The following is a 21,092-nucleotide window of genomic DNA, read 5'->3' on the forward strand; positions in this document are numbered from 1 at the left end:
TCCTCTATCCCTGCTCTCCCCAGGTCCCAGTCCATGACACAGGTTCCTTCTCAGCCCTGGAGGGCCCTGGCGCCTCCTGTTCCGCCCTGGAGGGCTCCTGCGCCTCCTCCTCCGCCTTTGGCTCCGCCCTGGAGGGCTCCTGCTCCGCCTCCGCCCGCCCCTGGAAGGCTCCTGCTCCCCCCGCCGCCCTGGAGGGCTCCTGCGCCTCCTCCTCTGCCTCCGGCTCCGCCCTGGAGGGCTCCTGCACCTCCTCCTCCGCCTTCGGCTCCGCCCTGGAGGGCTCCTGCGCCTCCTGATCCGCCTCCGCCCTGGAGGGCTCCTGCTCCACCTCCGCCTCCGCCCTGGAGGGCTCCTGCTCTGCCTCCGGCTCCGCCCTGGAGGGTACCTGCTCTGTCGGTCCTGCCTCAATCACTGGGCCCCCCACATGGACCTGGCCCTCCAGCCCTTGCCCTGTCTCGCTCCCACCCCACCGCTCCCCTGGACTGTTGTTCCCTTAGAGCGTCTGGAAGCCGCTCCTTGGGGGGGGCTATGTCACGAATCTGGTCGGTGTCCCGCTGTCCGCTCGCCACCAGATGTCACTCTCACCCCATCATTACATGCTGACTCTTGTACCACTCCCCGGACTACATCTCCCGCCATGCATCACGCTGATTGCGTCTATTCATGTGACCAATCAGCAGCTCTATAAAAACCACGGAGTATTGTATGTTGTTATTGTGTTCTTTTGTTTAGCGTTTCCTAGTTCCCGTGTTCCTAGTTCCCAGTGTTTATTCCCCTCGCCTGGCTCCCCGTTCTCGACTGTACTGCCGCCTGCCTTTTCGGACTATCGCTCTTGTTTTTTGGTTTATTCTCCTAGCCCAGCCCCTTACGGATTATGTTTGCCACGGATCGACTCTCGCCTGTTTCACGGACTTCTATTGTGCATCGCCTACGTTAAACCTGTCTGCTATTGTTGTTTGACCCTGCCTGTACGACCATGTCTTTGTCTCGTCCCAATAAAAGCTTGCAAGTGGATCCGCTCGCCTCTCGCCTCTCTCTCCCCGTAACAGCTATAGTTTAGAAAATGGTAATAAAACATGTCAAGAACTCAAGGGTTAAACTGTGTCAAAACAAATTAATTTTGTTATTTGTCAGATAATTTTGATAGAAAGGTATGTAACACAACATGATCAGGTCAAGTGTCAAATCAAAATTTTTGTCCCAAATTTTTATCACTTTTACTGCTAGACCACTGTGTGAAGAATTCTTGGGTGTAATATGTCACAATTTACTTTATTTTGTTATCCTTACTTAAATAAACTATAGTGTCCTGCACCCACTAGTACAAAAACTATAAAAAATTATATCTGGTGTCTGAATAATTTTTGGTTTGACTGTATTTTATGTGGTGGCTAATTCGTATGAAATAGAGTGTTTTCATGATGCGTCGTCAGTTGGCCATATTGGTGCCACTGAACTTAAACAATACCACTGAACCGAACGAAACGTGCATATTTTACTGATTACTGCTGCTGAAAATGATAAATTGTCATGTTTTGGACTGTTATAACCACTCGGACTGGGAAAAACATTTGGAGTACTACAGACTGAAGATGATAAAAATGATAAATTCAAGGAGAGGAGTGCAAAAAAAAAAGAAAAAAAAAAAAAGAAAAACGTAACAAAATGTGTTTGTGGTTGGCCAAACTGAACCAGGATTTCCAGGGCAAGAATCTTGACAACATTCGTGTTTGTTCTTATAATTTCCAGTCAGGTAGGTGAAATTTTAGGCTACTATCTTAATTATTTTAGACAAATAAATAAATTAGCAGAACAACATATGCAGTAGTACAATAACCATGCAATGCATGCTGTTGTTTACACCGAGTATGGCCAGTTTTGTGAAGTGCAAACCCTCTATTCGTAGGAATTCATACGAAGGACAACCACTAACAGAAGTTGAGCAGAGTCATACGAATTTGTAGAAATTAGCCACCTTGACAAATACATACAGTCATGAGATAGCGTTGAAAACTACCACTGTTATTATGGAAAAGCATGGTTATAGCATGTGTTCAGTGACAAACCAAGTGAGTGCTGGAGCTGTATTCACTCATCAGATGAATATAGTTCTGTGTGGACAGAGGTTGTGGACAGTCATATTCTCATGTTACACATACATTCTGTCCCCTGTCTGTCATTGACTGCTCTCTCAGTGACGCACTGGGCGATTACAGGAACTGATCTCACCCTTGTGCCGTCCTTCTCCTGTAATGTGGCCACTCAGCACACTATGGTACGGATATGTAGTGCCGTGTAGAGTTGCACAAGTATGAGAACCAGGAAATGTCACATCATTCCGGTAATGAAGCTGCTCCTGTAGATTATGTCATGTATATCCATACAGTAGCCACAAAAAGCATTTAGATGCTTGAGCAAGACTTAAATATAAATAAATAAATAAATAAATAAATAAATAAATAATAATAAAGGTAGTATACAGTTAGACACTTTATAAAGCAGCAAAAATGTATGTGTATATTTATAATTATAGATAGACAGTTAGATTTTGTTTTTTTTTTTAGAAACAATAATAAGCAACTACGTCCATCAGTCAATTTCTTTTATTGTCAGCTATTTCAGACGTCTTACCAGACAAGCAACATACAAGACAGGACAAAATACACTGAGCCATTTTAACCTAGCGATTGAGTTAATGGACAGTCACCACATCAAAAGAATTTACAATATTTTGTATCCCAGCTCCATAACTGCACATATACATTATATAAGAACACATCTGATACATCACTTATATAATATGTTGATTGTATTGTAGCTTTGCTTTTTTAGAAGTTTCAACAAGAAATAAAATATAAGAGAAAAATTTTCCTGATTCAGAAAACAATGTCACTTCCTAAACAGAGAAAGGATAAATGTTATTCTACAACACCTTTAAAAGCAAAATACACAATTGATATTATTATTTTTGACAGTTATTTTGGTAATAAATTTATAAAGATATTTTGTGTACTTGATTATATTACATCTCTGTCATTAAATAAAAATATGCTGGTTTTATATATTCAGGTACATAATTATGAACATGTTCTTCATAACTTAATTTAAAATAAAAAAAAAATCATTTATCTGTAATGCACAATGCTGCTGCTCTAGTGCAAGAATGATTACAGTAACTATGATCAAAAATGTAAAAATGAAATGATAAAAAAGAGACTGCCAGAGAACAATACTAGGGGTGCTACAAAGGAACTCATTAGCATACATAATTCTGAATAATATTTCCACAAATGACAGACCATTATAATGACATGACCATTTGCCTTTGACACATTAGCATTGAAATGAAGTCTATTAGTCTGTTCTTCCTAGCATAATTGTGAGGTATTGGCTGGATTTGTCTTCTGCTAGTCATTAGCACTAATTTGTCATCTTTAGACAATGTGCTAATTTATCATGCTCAGGGACTCTGCCTCATTTTTGTTCACATTTCTGAGTGAAGCATAAAGCATTAGTATACAACTTGAGTGTTAGCCCGGCCATTTTCCCTCTCAAAGAAGTGTTTCAAAGTCTCATGAATTTTTGTTGCACCACATTGTTTACATTCGTGATTAAAAGACATCAACAGCGTCCAAGGTCATTATGTCTCGATCACTGTCATAGAAATGTAAACGTTTACTATGATAAAAACGACATGGACAACGGCCCTAAATCAAATCTGGACTCTTAAGTCACACTTAAAAATGCACAAGGTAATTTTAGTTTATGCTTGAAGTCATTTCTCCTCAAGTTCACACAGGTATCCTAGTAGAGTAACCACATATGTGGTCACATGTTGCGTTCAAGTCATGTCGAATAGATCGTAGTTACGAGTTTAACGCAAATGAATGACCAAAGCGACTTGAATGCACCTGACGTTGTTATACGACTTGCCAGCATTGCCAGGTTTTCACAAGAAAACCTGCCTATTCGCTACTCAAAATTACCCCAACAGTAGAACAATGGCATTTCGAGGGGGTCCCCCCGATAAAAATTGTGTTTTTTGGCAGGATTCCCTGGGTAAAATTAGTATTCCAGGGGCTAAATATCACGTTATTGGGGTCGCTTCAACCCGCGGCAACAGTGTTAAAGTAGCCCAATTCCGCAGTAAACCGTGGACTTGGCAACACTGACTTGCACCATCATTCAGTGCTGTTCGGGCAATGTTTGTGGGCTAAATTCGTTCATTTAAATGGAATCTGCTTTGCCTGAAAAGTGTGCTTGTGATGTCTTTAAAAATGAATTGTTTTCAAATTTTGTGCAATGACAGACATAATAACTGAATAAATAAGCTTTCCACTGATGTATGGTTTGTTCACGGCATTTGGCCAAGATACAACTATTTGAAAATCTGGAATCTGAGGGTGCAAAAAAAAAACAAAACAAAAATGAAAAAATTAAGCTCATATTACTAATCAAATGCATATTACTACTCAAAAATTAAGTTTTGATATTTTTATGGCCGGAAATTTACAAAATGTCTTCTCTTCATGGAACATGATCTTTACTTAATAACCTAATGATTTTTGGCATAAAATAAAAATCAATAACCTTGACCCATGCAGTATATTTTTGGCTATTGCTGCAAATATACCTGTGCTATTTAAAACTGGTTTTGTGGTCCAGGGACACATATATGCTATTTAACTGTTGCTTAAGAGTCCAAATACTGTTTTGGGCCTCTGTACATATGGAATATTGTCTTTGTGTAAAGAAACAAACCTTAAATAATGCAATCAAAGCTGGAAAAAACAAACAAACAAAAAAACCCTTTGAGTTCAGCAGCTCTCAAAAATTCACCTTAAGTAGGCTATACTCAATATTTTTTCACTTTATTACATTATAGGCTATTCTATTCAGTTTCTCTTTTGGTACGTTCTATGCCAACAGTGCAGAGACTTATTAAATTCCAGACATGATATTGTTACAACTTATCTTTAAAGATCCTTGGACACTGACAAAATGGCAGCAGAGAGCTATCAATGAAGTATCTGTTCTAGTGACAGGTTAAGGGTTAATGAAATCTTGCATTGAACCACCTACACCTTACAACAGAAAGACACTGTGGTCTTTAGAAACATTTAGTTTGGGCAGGTTTTCTCACTCTACGACTGTTTTAGAGACTGTTAAAGCTCCATCAGTTTAGTTTAGATTTCTTTTCACAAATCTGGATTAAGTATACTAAACCAACCATTTAAGTCCTGTATTTGATAACAGACACCACGGTTTACTCAGGATGGACACACATGAAGACCAATCATTTTGATCAACCCCAAACCCACAAACCCAAAATTGAAGGCAAAAATTACTGGTGGCACCAAAAAAAAAAAACTTTCTAGAGATCATGTGCCACAGTCTCTAAATTGTAAAATATCATATTTTATTATAGACTTAATGAAACATTTATTTTTCATGTATCGTCACCAAAAGTTAATTCTACAAGGGGTTCTTATAGCACCAAACAAACCCCTGAATTCCTGTCAACCTGCTTTGGTCCCCATATTCTACCCCAAGTGCCCAAAGTTCCTGTTTGTCCTTTTCACCTCAAATATTTTGTTTTCCCCATATAACCGAATCAGCCTAGCTTGTTAAGGCTGTTGTGTACATCCTTATACTCGACCTTAGTAGTCTTGGTTCTGGTATCCACCAGAGCCGTCGTAATTAGCCTCCATGTCTGCGTTGTATCCTGTGTACTCTGTGCCTGCGGCAGGCGCTCCTGCGGGATCCTGGCTGGGATCGGTATAGTCCTGAGAGAAGAGAGATGAGCTCGCGCCTAACTTGTACCTCTGGAATCCGAAAAATGCTTGACCGGCCTTTAGGAAAATTAAGATGCCAGGAGGGTGGGATCAGGGGGGATTGCAACAAGAATTACAGGATTATGGCAACAGGGGAGGAGAAATTTTCAGTTTTGATGGTGAACAATGAATGAAATGGTAATGGAATTCAGGTAAGAATGAAATGAAAGGAGTTATTGAGAATGACAGGATGGGACAGAGAGGGAAAGAAAAAAGAGAGAAAAGCATTAGTTTGATTAAGATAAAAGCTTTAGATGTTTAGTTAGCTTTAAGCTTAAATGTGACTCATTTGGGGTGATAACATTTTAAACCAAAAAATCCTTAAATCCAAAACAAAACATAAAACCAGAGCTTGATTCAAACTTAAGACAATTTAATCAAACAACATCTGCCAGTATATTATAAGATCAACCAGACAGGATAAATATACATCAGAGATTTTAAGCAACAACAGCAGCTCAACTGTAAACAAACTGTATTAAAATAAGATTATGAAATGCCATGTCAACAATAGAAGCGAATGAGCATGTAATACAAGTCGGTCAATGTATCAAGCCACAAAATCCTGCAGACAATCTTACATAATGTTACAAAACAATTCTGTACTGAGCTCAGCTGAACCTTACATGTGCAACTGGTGCCCTCTAGTCAATTAAAAGTGTAACTGCAACTTAAAAAAATTATTTCAGGAAGAAAGCATTGATTTTTTTAGCACACAAACTACTCTTCAAACGTTTGGGGTTAATAGGAATTGTTCAGGTTTTTAAAGGAAGTCTCTTATGCTCACCAAGGCTGCATTTATTTGATCAAAAATATAGTAAAAATAGTAATATTGTGAAGTGTTATTACAATTTAAACTGTGTTTATCTTATATTTTTAAATGTGATCTATCCTTGTAAAGGTAAAGCTGAATTTTCAGAATCATTACTCCTAAATCCTTCAGAATTCATTTTAATTTGTTGACTTGCTGCTCAAAAAACAATCCTTCTTAATATCAATTTTGAAAACAGTTGTGCTGCTTAATATTTTTGTGGAAGCTGTGATAACATATCACTGAAGATTCTTTAACATCATAATTGACTTTACTTCCATGTTTGGTTAATTCAATGCCTCCTTGCTGAATAAAAGTATTAATTTCTTCAGACAAATCATACTGACCCCAAACTTTTGAAAGGTACTGTACTTTTAACCTTTAGTTGAATGATAAATGCTGGTTAGACTGAATAGATAATCTCACTGTAGATCATGTTGTCATAATTTCATAATTCCAGGCAGATATGTGCAATATGTCATTTAAAACTCTTCTCAGTTCGTACTCAGTTCAGGGCTTGATATGGCACTGTAACAAAAAACAAAACATACATCATATCAAAAAAAAAAAAAAAAAAATCACATCTTCATTGGTATCCATGATTGTAGGATTTTTTGAGAGGTGCTTCTGTAGTTGATGTCTATGGCATAGTAAACAAATTAGCATGTGTGTGGTAAATGTTAGACAAATGGAGGTGGTGTATGAGGGGTGAACAGTTTGTTGTATTCCTCTTCAAATGAGACTTTCTTTAGACGCTCCAGGCCCAGCAGTGTAATAACACCCTAAAGAAAAACAGATCGGCCAGAGCCAACGATCAACAAAAAGAATGATGGGAAAAACATTTCAACAACACCGGGTTAATCTTATTGATGCAGCTGGGTGGTTTCTGTAAGAGAAGAGCTTTGAGGAATTAGAGGTTAGAAGAAAATCTGTAAACAGCGAAGCAAAGGCTACTGGGGTAAATAAGTAAATTCTCCGGAACAGAAGCAGAGCAAAGTACAGAAAGAAGATTAGTGAATGAAGCCATGTGGATCAGAAGCACAGCTCATGTACAGTGGTTGATGTCTACAGGTCATTCACTGAGTAGAAACATGACATGCACGCAATCTATTAAAATTGAATTATTAGATGAAAAACTTAAAATACTTAAAGGTGACATATCATGAAAATCTTATCTGGACGTTTACACCCATGGCGCCATAATTTTGTTCTCACAAGCCACAACGGTGTGCCATTTCTAACGACATGGCAAAAGTTCGAGCAAAGCATGCTAACTGTTCTGTCGTTGGCTGCACAGATGAGCACAAAACACTGTTTAGAGTCCCAGCCTCAGGCCCTGTTCACACTAGTGCGTTTTCATTTTAAAATGAAAACGATCCTCGTCTACACTAGCCTTTTCTCTGCATTTCAGAAACGATGACCGTCTACACTACACAACCGAAAACGCAGGTTCATTCACGCAGGTGCAACCATAGATACGTATAGGTAGATGCCCTATGGCGGACGCGTCTATGTGGACATCTACTTGGAGTGGTTGAATGATGCATCTACCTGCAGAAATCTAGCAGAAATGAGCATGATGCTATTGTTTGCACGGTAATCAAGGATACACAGATCGAATGTGGCCAGCCACGCCATTGTTTTCAAAGCTTTCAAGCTAAAACGGGGTCTGCAGCGTTTTCAAAAGTCTCTGTTTTCAAGGGTTGAAAATGCCAGAGTAGTGTAAACGACAGGCGTAACCGTAGCAAAAGTTATGTGTTTTTTAACAAAAATGCACTAGTGTGCAGAATAGGTCCTATTCTGGAAAAGGGGATGGGGAGCAGCAGAAGTATAAGTAGAAAATGACTAAAGCACAACAGAATTATTAGAACTAAAACAAGAATTTAATGAAAACTGAAAATATAAGTAAAAACTAATTCAAAATATTAATACATACTATAAAAATGTGTAAGTAATACAAATATTATTGGTGCATGATGCATTACCAATGCACTCTGGTCTAATAAAAGGCCATGGAAGGAGGAAGGAACCCAGCCATCCAGGAGAAAATGTAGACATTGAATCTCACAAATCAAACATGATTCAGATCAATTAGATTTTGTAGGAAACATTTACTTCGAATGAAAAATTATAGAAGAATAAGATAGAAATAAATCAATACAGACCCAAGTAAATATGGAGAAGAACGCGAAGGTGATGGCCGCTCTGGCTGCGTCTCCACCCTCTTTAAGGGGGTTATCTTCTGGTTTAGCCACCTGCCACTGATTGGCCAGGAAACAGAATCCCACAAACCACACAAAAGACCAGAAGGCTGGGAGGAAAATGGGGAAAGTGGAGAAATTCAGATCAATAAAACATCACAGTAAATGGCAACGATCAAAATCAAATAAACCGAAAATAGAGTGATAGCATATTCTAACACTGCTCTGATCAAAACAGTCAATTTATTTTTACAGGCATAGATGGTGCTATTGCACCACAAAATCAACATAGCACTGCATTAACTCTAGCAGAAGCTACATTTTGCCAATAGAGGACAGTGTAGCTTAAGGTAATTCTGCATGGGAAGTTCATAGTTTGTAAAAAAAAAGAGCGTGTCTGGAGGCTCACTGAAAATGCATCATATTAGTGATATAAAATATTCACATGCATGCTGTCAGCAGTTTACCTGAAACGCCAATATCAGCTAACACAGCCTTCTTGCGGTCTTTAACGCTGCTTATCTGAGGAAAGTAGACGTCCAGTGCCATAAAAGCGGCACAGCAGAGGAAGGCCAGGGCTCCCATACCCACGGCATAGTTACAGGCGTTCTGGTTGCGGTTAAAGATGCAATACTCCTCCACCTCATCTGGTCGGTTCACGTAGCCCTCGTTAGCAATGCATCCAAAGATCACAATGGAAAAGATCTGGGGAGGGGAATAAAAAAAAAAAAGAAGAAGAACATGAAAGGAAAAGGTGAAATGAAAATATAAGAATTCGAGTGCAGGTGATATGGACTTATCACACTTCATTTAGTCTTATTTAGTCAGGTTTTGGCTTTTATCCCTGTACATTTATTAGCATACATGCATTTACACTTTTATCCAAAGCGACTTAGAAATGATAAACATAACAAGCAATTCATTATAAGAGCCAACAATATCTATAGTACACAATACCAAGTCTTAAGGGTAAGCTAGATTGGAGAAGAGGTGAAATGCAAGGCACCAGGTTAATCCAAGTGCTTTTGAGGAAGAACTAATCACCGGATTTGGAAAGGTTCAGTTTAGTAGTATCAAATCTTTGAAAGACAGTTAGTGTTTTGTTTGAGACACTCAAACAAAGCCAGCCAACTAAATATCTACAGAGATTTTTTTTGCAATGTTTTCTGAGTTGTTATACTAAAGTATCAGTAAACAAAACAAAACAAAACAAAACTGGCAGATTTTTTATTTTTTTTTTAACACTGTTTAGCTTGTGCATTGCTTTGTCTTGATTTTACCTGTGAAAATTAGCTGAACAGCGGTAAATGTGACTGCATCTTTAGTCTGGGGTTAAAAAGAAACATTAACCCAGAGTTAAGCATCGTGTCAGAAGCCCTACAGAGCCAATTAAGATTGATAACATGTTATGTCCACTGCAGTGCTGATTTCAGCTTTACTAGAAAACAAACAAGCACTTTCTGCCACCAAATTAAATTATATCTTTGCAGCCAACTGCAAGTTCTTGCTGAAAATATTGTTTGCAGATGCAGTCTATCACCACAGAAACATTGAGCATGTGTACGTCTGTTTTTAATCTTACTTTGTTGCTTGTTCTTACTGGGTTTGTTTTCTACAGGGAAGCTAGAGTAGATTTGACACTTGCATAATAAGTGCCTTTTTGGATTCAAATGAGCCCATTTTCTAAAAAGGAATTGTCAATCTTCAAGAGAACGGAGGCAATATTTGGCAAAGGCTGGTGTTTTTAACAGCTGGCCTGTGCATCTGTACAATATGTCTGAATGTGTGAGAGTGAGAGAGAGACACTTCATTACTCCACTCATGCAATTAAGTTAAAAAGCTCTTGGCTACCAGCAAACTGTTCCATAGTTGTTCCCTAACTGTCAGCTACAAGCCAATGAGAAGCTTGGAACTGAAATCCAGAGAATCAGCTGTATTTTAAAGCTAATGTTATAGGGTTTCACAACATCAAATTTAATAAACACTTAATCTCTAAGATACAGGTTCAATGGCTCATTCAAACCTGTAATCTTATCCAGCACATATAAACAAGAAATCATCATGGCTTAACTTTAGGTACTTACGTTTAAAAGAGAAGTTCACTTCCAGAACAAAAATGCACAGATAATTTACTCGCCCCTTTGGCATCCAAGATGTTCTTGTCTTTCTTTCTTCAGTTGTAAATAAATTATGTTTCTTGAGAAAAACATTTTTCTCCATATAAGATGTCCACTATATGGAGAAAAATTCAGGAATGTTTTCCTCAAGAAACATAATTTCTTTACGAGTAAAGAAAGAAAGACATGAACAATGGTAACAAGGGGAGAGTAAATTATCTGGACATTTTTGTTCTGGAAGTGAACTTCTTTAACTTTAGGTATAAACAAGCCCTATACTATAATTTAACAGTACTTTAAGCTCCATAGGTTTGTATTGCCTGTCATGCAATAAAACAACAATGTACCTCAAAATATTAGCAAGAAATATCTTTGTATTGAGTTGTTTTTGCAGGATGAACGCAAAAGAACATTACGCAAAGAATGAAGTTCGATTCACAAACTAATGACATTGTGAGTTGGTATCTTTTTTTGTTCATCAGAAAAATAAAGCATGACCAATGCAGTCCAAATCAGGAACAACTGACTTTTTTTAAACAACTTTTTAGTGAATCAAAAATATATGACCAATGTAGTCTGATTCACACATAAATGACTCTTATATGCAAAATAGGCTCATTGGAAATACGTGCCTCTATATACGTTTCTGCAAAAGTGGAAAAACGTACCTATATGTACAAATCACTGTAGTTTCCAGTTGAAATCAACACCAGAGGCAGTAAAACTCCTTTTAATCCCTTTTACACAAAGTATGATTTACAGGTACAGAGTTTTGATTAATAAAGCCTAATTTACACACAATTACTTGCAGAATATTATAACTTTAAAACAACTGTAACATTCTGCGTGATTTGAAAAAATACTTTTGAACGTTGTCGTCACATATACAGCGTCATATGCATGAGTTTTCTAATTCAGCAGGTTTGTGTAGTAGCTCACGTGATACGGCGTTGCACTTGGGTGATGAAGAGCTCCGGCACGAACCCCATGAAACTACAGTTTGACAAAACAGCTCAAATTCACATAAGGAAGTTAAAATAGCACGGCTGCATCAATAAATGCATTTTCATATCACTATTGCATTTGTTAACACTATCGGGTAGGTTTAGAGTTGGGTTTGGTGTAGGGGATATTTTCAACATGACAGCGCATTAACCTTTAGCGACACTACCTGGATATTTTCATTTTGAACAGCCGCAATACGCACTTGAAGCAACCTAATAAAAATGCAGCAATATGTGCCTGTACCAACTTAAAAAAAACGTGCCGCTCTCTGGACATTTCACTTTGAAACTGCCACGAAACGTGCAATAATATATTATTTCACAGACCTGGTTTGCTTATATGATCCACTTTGTGAATAACATACAGCACGACCAGTGTAGTCTGATTCATGAACAAACTTCTCTTATGAGCCCGGTTCCTTTTCAGGTGGATCAAAAACACAGCATAGCCAATTTAGTCTGATTCACAAAAGAATGACAATTAATCAACATCCGACTTTAACATATTTAAGTTTGTAAACGCAAACATGATTGTAAGGTTAGAGATGATAAAGCAGTATCACTGCATGCTGATTGCCCACATGACAAGTTTTTTATAACACATTTCTCTCTCTGGAGTCTGTGAATTCAAGTGTTTTGCCTGCCTTTAATTAGCTGTCTGGATCACAAGGTCCCATGGCCAATGAATGCATGAAAGCAAGCATTGTAACAAGCAGCGCGCGGGATCTGGATCTTGTGATCATCAGGAGCAGAGCTTTACTTGCTCCCTGTTTCAAGCTGATTGGAGTGTTTTAGCCACGTGTGCATGTGTGAAACGAGCTATATAAATGTTTAACGCTTTTTTAATAGTGGAAATTTGTAAAAATGCACAAAACAGTTCCTTGTCCTAGTTATCTCCTTGTTTATATTGTAACAATGAGATTTTCTCTTGTCTCTTTAAATGAAAGCATAAACTAAAAAAAGCATAGCCCTGTACATTTCTTCTCTTTTAACCTGCTAATTCTGTATATTATTGTCATATTATAGTTTACTCTCCAGTATTACATACTGTACTACATTTATTTTTATTTCCCATCCTAAATATTACATATATGTCACAATCTGTAGAGTTTAGCACGTCCCACAAGGTCAGACTGTCATATTTTATTGCCTTTCATTGGACTTCATTGTAATTTATGGTTCTTCAATCATCCAGACATTTCAGCTGGGGCTAGTTTTTGCTTGTACCATTTCAAAGCCGGCAACCATGGCTCACCCACCAATAAATCAATCAACACCTTGAAAGAAGGAAAAATACAGTAGAATAGAGCTGTCCAGCTATTCAACAAGGCTCTTTACACAAAGCACAGTGGCTGCTTGTGTAATGCGAGATAGTGGGCAGAACAATGACAGGTTAAAGTCAACCTGCTATAACGTAAAAAGCTCATCAGTGATGCTCTAACATCAATTCAAACAAATGGGAATTCTGTTATGAACAAATCAATATTTTGAATGAATCATTTGGTCTAGTTCAGTCTGAATGAATCATTGAGCGAACACAGGATTCAGTGGTCATATGAACCACATTTATAATTCTTCATGGTGCATTTACATTCCTTTTGCATCTGTTTATTGTAATTGCATGAAAAATAGCAACCACTCTACATCACTGATGCTCCGGATGGTGTAAGTTTTTGTTAAAAGGATGTCTTCCCGACCACTAAAAAAGACATATCGCCCCTCATCATTTTTCTCTCAGCCCGTTACATGCCTGCCGAGCTTTGCCTCTCTTTCTCCCCTCCCCCTCCAATCCCTCGCTTTTAATCTCCCTGACCTTGTGTTCACTATGCGGGGAAAGAGAGAGCACGAGAGAGGGAGAGAGACTGAGTCATAAGACTACAGATGAAGACCACCTATACATCTGAAGTGCTCCCCCACACAGTCAACCTAACAACTGCTTCATAACATTCAGAAATCATGTGTCTATGACGGGAGAAACAAGATTAGGGTGTTCATAAACATCAGTCATATGCAGAGCAATAGATCTTCTGTGCTATAAACAGGAAAATTAAATTAAAGCACACTGTAACTGCTCTGGTACATTGGTAAATAGCATACTTCATGTCAAAGATATTTAAATAACACCTCTGATAAAAAAAACTACAAAAGCAAATACGCTGATATACATTCATACGTATATTCTGACATATATGATTTAAAACTCAGTGATTATTTGTATCATCACACTGGCTTTAGTCTTACTGTGGATTTTGCTTATATATTAAAATGTGGTAACAAAATAAATATTGGTAGACATTGCTGTGTTTAAAACTAAAACTTTCATACTGTTACTTTTACTCAATTAAACCTTCTGAATGTACAATACTAGCGCAAGACAGTAAATGTGGATTAGATGTGAGATACAGTGCATGAGTTAACCCATGATCCATTGCCAGAATATCACAACCAGACAAGGGAAAATCCTGCCAGAAAATAAATGAATCACAAACTATAATAATATTGCAAGAGGGATAAAGAGGCTCTGCAAACTATATTATTTCCCTCTTGACGTAATGACTGTGCAGGAAAAAAGGTGGACATATGGAGAGAGATGGAGAGTATGTCGCCCTGCAGCAGAATTCAGCTGTGCCATTAGTCCCAGAACAGACTACAGTAAAATGACCGTGCTATATTTAAAGCATCGCATGCACATTGTAAAAGACAGAACAGGCAGGGTTTTCAACATAATACATATTCTTTAAAAAAAAGAGTAAACAGACTAAGGCTGTCACTACAGTTTTGGTAATTGAGTAATCGGTCAATTATTCTAATGATTATTTGAGTAATCAAGTATTTTTATTTATTTTTTTGGTAATAAAATTGACCTAAGTGAATAATATTTTTTCACTCTCGGTTCCACAGACAAGGCTTAAGCCTCCCAGACTAAAATGTAAGCCTGAGCTGTTTCAGTTGAAAGAAACTGGCACCGACTGATCTTGAATATGTCAGTGTCTTTGTTTTGTCTCAAGATCACACCAGTAATGTTTTTTTCTAAGGCATGTTTATATTAAAATTACTTTAATGACCTTTTTGAACTATGGCCTAATCCTGGCTTAGTCTAAGGCCTGTGTGTGAAACCAGCCCTATAATTACTTAAATACATATATAATAGCAATAAGACAATAATAATTAGTTTAAATAAAGTATCAAAAGCAAGTAACCATATGGTTTTATTGAACAAAACTGTTAAGATGCATAATGTATTATAAACATTAAAACTAATATATTTCACATTATTCCTGCTGAAAAAATCATCCAGCCTGGCCTTAGCTGGTCAGCAGGCTGGTTTTAGAGGGGTTTTGGCTACTTCCTTAGCTGGTCAGGCTGGAGGACCAGCTGGAACAACCAGCTAAAACCAGGTTGACCAGCCTAGCCAGGCTGGGAAACCAGGCTAAAACCAGCTACTTCCAGCTTTAACCAGCTAAAACCAGCCAACCAGTTTAGGCTGGTTTTAGCGTTTTTTGGGGTTTTTTTTTTTTCAGCAAGGATAACAAATAGCTGCAGAGGGCGCCAACAGCCTGACAATTGTTTTTACACTTTACTGCATGATCTAATCCTTGTTTAATATTGGATAAACAATATTTAATTCAAATATTCACTTAAATTTTAATATTGGCCATTTTTTTATGACAAAAATGCTACAGCCACTGCAATTTCTTAAATATGTGGACATTTAAACGAGTAAACAAGGTTTTTGAGCTTTTATTTTGAAATTGCGATAAACGGTTAGCATGTTTATTAAGATATTGATTTATTCTCATGTGTTTGTGTAGATTTATAAATGATATACTCTAAAATATGATGAAATAGTGCACGTTGAGTTCCAAGATGAATGTTATAATAAACCCAAACTCACAACAATATGCAGAGATGGAGTTTGGGACACTCCACTCATGTAAATGATAAGAGTTTGTATGGAGCAGCATCACACTGATTTTTAAATGAGTTTAATATATCATGCAGCCTTAGAAAAAGGTCTAAAAATGCGTTTCATGGATTCTCGTCAGTAGAATGCATAATTTCCGGAATTTTGCTGGTTACTCAACACGGGCAAAATGCAGTTGCAGTTGGGGATTTTTTAAAATCAGGTACTCGAATTGAATCAAGGAATTGTGACAGCCTTACCACAGACAAGCTGAAAAATTATGTGGTAATTCTGTGTTTTTTAGAGAAACAGACTGCAGTTAGATGCTGGATGCATACAGTGTGGCAGCTTGGGAAAATAAATGAATGAACTTCTGATTCTTGCCTAGAGGTTTTTTAACGACCATGTTTTCAAACTCTGTCTGTGAAATATGTGTCAGTGGGGTTTCCTGTGGGAACGAGACTGCTTACGTAAGTCAAAGATCCAAAAGATCATCAATTTTTAAAGTTTACAAACAAGAAATGAGGAAAGAGTCTGAGCCAGAAGCAGACACTATCCATCATGGTATTTACCACAACTGATTCATGACTAAGGAGTTTACCTCATGCTAATATTCACAGAAAGAGTCAAAGAGAAAAGAGAGACTGTCATATGACAGAGAATACATTACGTTTCAAATCCAGAAATATTTTAGAGGCAATCCCATTAATGCCTTTTACTGATTATGCATTTTCATTTTCCTCACAGTGAGCCTGTTAGCATCCAGCCTTAGCTCTCTGATAGTTGTCATGCCAACGCAGAAGCAGCACACACTGAGCCAATCAGAGTATGAATAAGACAAACACACCTCCAGTCCATCCGGAAGATTCCACAGAGCAGACTGCACACATACACACACTAACATGCAGACAAATCAACAGTTGGCTGCCTCTTAAAGGTGAAGGGAAAGGAGAGTTAGGGGTGGGGGGAAAATTGCTTCACTTATGAATAACGATTCTGTCAGCTGCTGATTCGAATTGATTTGCAAATTTCGAAAGTCGATTTTCTAAACATTTTTGTTAGTAACGTGACTTTGTCAGAACAGAGAAGCGGAAGTCAACTGCAAAAACAGTGCAGCACCCGGACAGTTTATAGAGAACACAATTGGCAGGCATGCAAAGGGAAAAGTGTTAAGAATGAAGCCTACTTTACAAAAAACCAAGAATCAGTTTTTAATCAAATCGTCACCCAGGAGTCGATTCGAATCAAATCATGGGATTCTAAAAGATTCACACCCATAAAATAATTCCTGAACACTCTCTCTATCCTCCACTGGATGAAGAAACAGGAAATCCTGCCTCAAACTGGTTGGCACTCAAAATACAGGAAAAATGAGAAAAAATTAACTCAACTTCATTACTAACAACATCCAGGATATATAAAATACTCTAGTCACACTGATCAGTAATATATCTCATAGGTTTATCAAAAAGTCTAAACTTTCCCAATATATCCAATACAGACAAAACCAATAAATTTCCATGACTTTTCTAGTTGTTCATGGTTACTGCAAAAGTAATTTTAATTAATTTTTCTAAATTACTTTAACTTAACTAAAGCTGATATAAAATATAAATATTACATAAAGAAACTTCAGACTTAAAAACTTGACGAAAATGAGAGTTGCCTTGGCAACTGAAAATGCAAACTGGAATATTTACTTCTAATAATAATAAGAACTTGGATTAAAATATGAACAAATAGTAATAAATGTAAAATGTTATTATTAATAAATACTAAAAATGTGGTGCCACTTTATATTAGGTGGCCTTAACTACTATGTACTTTCATTTAAATTAATAATTTGATACAGTCCACTTATTGTGTACATACATTGTTATATTCGTAAAAATACCTGCATGTAATTACATCTGTAATTAATTTATGCAATTAAAATTACACTCTTAACCCATCCATTACACCTTAACCCACCCTTAAACCTACCCATATATCCCACCCTATATCACTAACCTTACCCGTATCCTATCTCAATAGCAGCAATAGTGATTTTCAATGCAATATGAACACAAGTACCTTGTACTTATGTTTTTTCAATGTGCGTAAATAGTAGTTAAGGCCACCTAATATAAAGTGGGACGAAAAATGTAATCATTACTAAATTTTTAAAGCCTCCATGTAGAACATAACCAGAGAATAGTTTTATATTTCCATGACTTTCAGCATTTTGGTAATTTCTGTTTGCAATGATTGTCATTGCTATAAATGAGCAATGAACCCTGAGTCAGTGGGCTACTATGATATTACAAGATCCTTATGTGTTGATTCTGACATGTAAATAATTTCAATTCAATTGAATGATCACCTAATACATAGTTGTGGCTTAATCACCGATTCAGACACCTGTCCACCCCTCCCCCCATACCAGCCACCCTCTTCTAATCTCCCACCACCCCCTCACCATGTGTCTCTCCACAAAACGATTTTATCAGCAAATAGTGCATGCATGCTCATTCATGCAAAAGCCAAAATCAGGAGCTACTTGATTGAATCAAGTTTGAGGAAATGATCAAAGAAACAAACTGTTTAACATTGTTCCGACAGTTAAAAGACAGATACCTCCTCTGTAAATGTAACAGGACAGTAGACATTCCCAGATTCCTTTATGAATATTGAGCTTCTTAAGCTACTGTCACAGCCTGGCTTTCCAAACCTCTTCATGCTTTATTCTCTATATAAGATGCATTAATGGTGTCTGAGTTTTTGTTTCCTTTTACAAACAAATGCATCAAATTGGAATTAATATCTTGCATGAGCTAGAGAAAATGTATGGATATTTAGGTAACAAAAGGTGAGTCTTGTTATAGTTATACAGTTTTGCCCTGGACAATAGTCATTATACAGCAATATTTGTTAGATGAATATCAATATGACCATTTCAGAAAAATGAACAAATATTCTAATATTCTATATTATACATTTCAAGAAAATAAGTCTACATCAGCTCTAGTGTCATATTTACAATAGAAATGATTCGGCATTACTTTAAGCTAAGATTTTATCACCATATTTTTATGTGCATGTCTGTTTAACTAGAAAATAATCAAAAAGCAAAACAATACATTGCGAACGTGCAGATTAGCGGGAGAGATTGTGCATTTAGGCGGCAAAGCTTTACTAGTCGTTAACGCGTCATCACATGACGCTCGGGCTCGCGCTTAAATTATGCAATTAGTAGAATCACTCTCACCCATGATACTATTCGAAGAATAGTCTGCGGTTGCTGAAAGAACGTAATTGGATCGAAGGTGCCACCAGCCTTGCCAGCCCCGTATGCCTGCTCCATCCTCAGAGGTTCGTGATTTCTCCGTGTCTGAAGTTTTTTTTATAGAAATATAATTGACCTTGGTGTCAAATCAATTTATCCAAGCGGTACACCTTGACTCTTCGCGCTTTGCCCTCGCCTGTCGCCCAGTCTTGATCTTGGATGTCCGTTCGTGGAGGTTTTCTTGCAAAACGATGTCCCTTCCACTCTGTAACTCTCTCATTTCAAGGGTGGAGAGAGGAGACTGAGTAAACACGCATCCGGGGGAACACGAGAGCGCGCATTATGCTGTCAAGCTTGATGCGCACTCTCGAGGATACTTAGGCGCGCCACCGACCACGTGCCCGCCAGACGCTGAGTAGTCAGTGTGTGTGGCAGAAATACATTTGGAATAGGCGTAGATTACTTTAGAAAACATTCACAGTGTAAACAGCAGTATTCCTAAAATTATGGGAAACCATCAAAGGCTATTACATTGAATAGTAAAATGACAAATTCTTGTAAACTTGTGCCACCTAGTGACTGCCCATAGCCCACACCCAGAGGACAAATGCTTAGTCATGTGTTGACACAATATTACATAAAAATATTTATTTAGTTTGTGGTAAGTAAAACCAAAAAATATAGTGATGCATTGCACACTGTTCCAAAAATACTTGCCAAGGACATTTGTCAAAATTTCAACTTTACAGGTGGTAATGGACAAATCGAAGTAATATTTGTAAAGTATATTAAACCACTATAATATAATATAATATAATATAATATAATATAATATAATATAATACAATATAATACAATATAATATAATATAATATAATACAGTTGAGGTCAAAAGTTTACATACACCTTGCAGAATCTGCTAAATGTTAATTATTTTACCAAGATAAGAGTGATCATACAAAATGCATGTAATTTTTTATTTAGTACTGACCTGAGTAAGATATTTCACATAAAAGACATTTACATATAGTCCATAAGAGACAAGAAAAATAAAATTACCCTATTCAAAAGTTTACATACGCTTGTTTCTTAATACTGTGTTGTTACCTGAATATTGCTCATAAGTCCCTTGTTTGTCCTGTCCTTGTTAAACTGCCTGCTGTTCTTCAGAAAAATCCTTTGGGTCCCTCAAATTATTTTTTCAGCATTTCTGTATATTTTAATCATTTCCAACAATGAATGTGTGGTTTTGAGATCCATCTTTTCACAGTGAGGACAACCGAGGGACTCATGCAACTATTACAGAAGGTCCAAACTCTCACTGATGCTCCTGAAGGAAACACAATGCATTAAGAGCCAGGAAGTGAAAACTTTTTGAATTTAAAGATCAGGGTAAATTTAACTTATTTTGTCTTCTGGGAAACATGTAGGTATCTTCTGTAGCTTCTGAAGGGCAGTACTAAATGAAGACAATATACTTAGGCAAAAAAGAGGAAAAATGTACACATCTTCATTCTGTTCAAAGGTTTACACCCTTGGCTCTTAATGTATTGTTTTTCCTTCTGGAGCATCAGTGAGTGTTTGAACCTTCTGTAATAGTTGCATATGAGTCCCTCAGTTGTCCTGTGAAAAGATGGATCTCAAAATCATAGTCATTGTTGGAAAGGGTCCAAATACACAAAAATCTGAAAAACCAAAGAATCTGTGGGACCTGAAGGAATTTTCTGAAGAGCAGCAGGTAGTTTAACTGTTTAGGACAAACAAGGGACTCATAAACAACCATCACTAAAAAAAAAAAAAAAAAACGCTGTGGATCTTTCAGGTAACAGTAAAGTATTAAGAAACAAGTGTATGTAAACTTTTGAACAGAGTCATTAAATAGTAAATAAAATAGTAAATTCAACTTTTATTTCATCTTGTAGACTATATGCAAACATCTTTTATGTTAAATATCTT

The 21,092-nt window shown here is 37.1% G+C and overlaps 1 protein-coding gene across 2 annotated transcripts; it reads right to left on the reverse strand.

The window, feature by feature from the left end:
• Positions 1 to 2,588: 2,588 nt before the first annotated feature.
• syngr1a (synaptogyrin 1a) lies at positions 2,589 to 19,470 on the reverse strand. 2 transcript variants are annotated; one of them, XM_051097772.1, is made up of 4 exons: positions 19,119 to 19,470; positions 9,314 to 9,551; positions 8,811 to 8,956; positions 2,589 to 5,852 (listed from the first exon to the last, which is right to left on the reverse strand). In XM_051097772.1, exons 1-4 carry the CDS (start codon positions 19,212 to 19,214, stop codon positions 5,661 to 5,663), a joined length of 672 nt encoding a protein of 223 aa, XP_050953729.1. In that variant the 5' UTR covers positions 19,215 to 19,470; the 3' UTR covers positions 2,589 to 5,660. The 2 variants fall into 2 exon arrangements, with proteins under 2 accessions (XP_050953729.1, XP_050953739.1); XM_051097782.1 differs by lacking the exon at positions 2,589 to 5,852 and adding an exon at positions 5,859 to 7,427.
• Between the last annotated feature and the right edge of the window lie 1,622 nt (positions 19,471 to 21,092).

This window comes from Labeo rohita, chromosome 3 (assembly GCF_022985175.1).
Source record: "Labeo rohita strain BAU-BD-2019 chromosome 3, IGBB_LRoh.1.0, whole genome shotgun sequence".
Classification (NCBI taxonomy): Eukaryota; Metazoa; Chordata; class Actinopteri; order Cypriniformes; family Cyprinidae; genus Labeo; species Labeo rohita.

Bases quoted from the DNA above. Each gene is read 5' to 3' on its own strand.
- syngr1a (XM_051097772.1), bottom strand. From the start codon at position 19,214: ATGGAGCAGGCATACGGGGCTGGCAAGGCTGGTGGCACCTTCGATCCA. The intron at 9,552-19,118 runs GTGAGAGTGATT...TCCCCTCCCCAG, and splicing joins TTCTTCGAATAGTATCATGG to ATCTTTTCCATTGTGATCTT. The intron at 5,853-8,810 runs GTCTGTATTGAT...ATTTTCCTAAAG, and splicing joins TCTTCTCCATATTTACTTGG to GCCGGTCAAGCATTTTTCGG.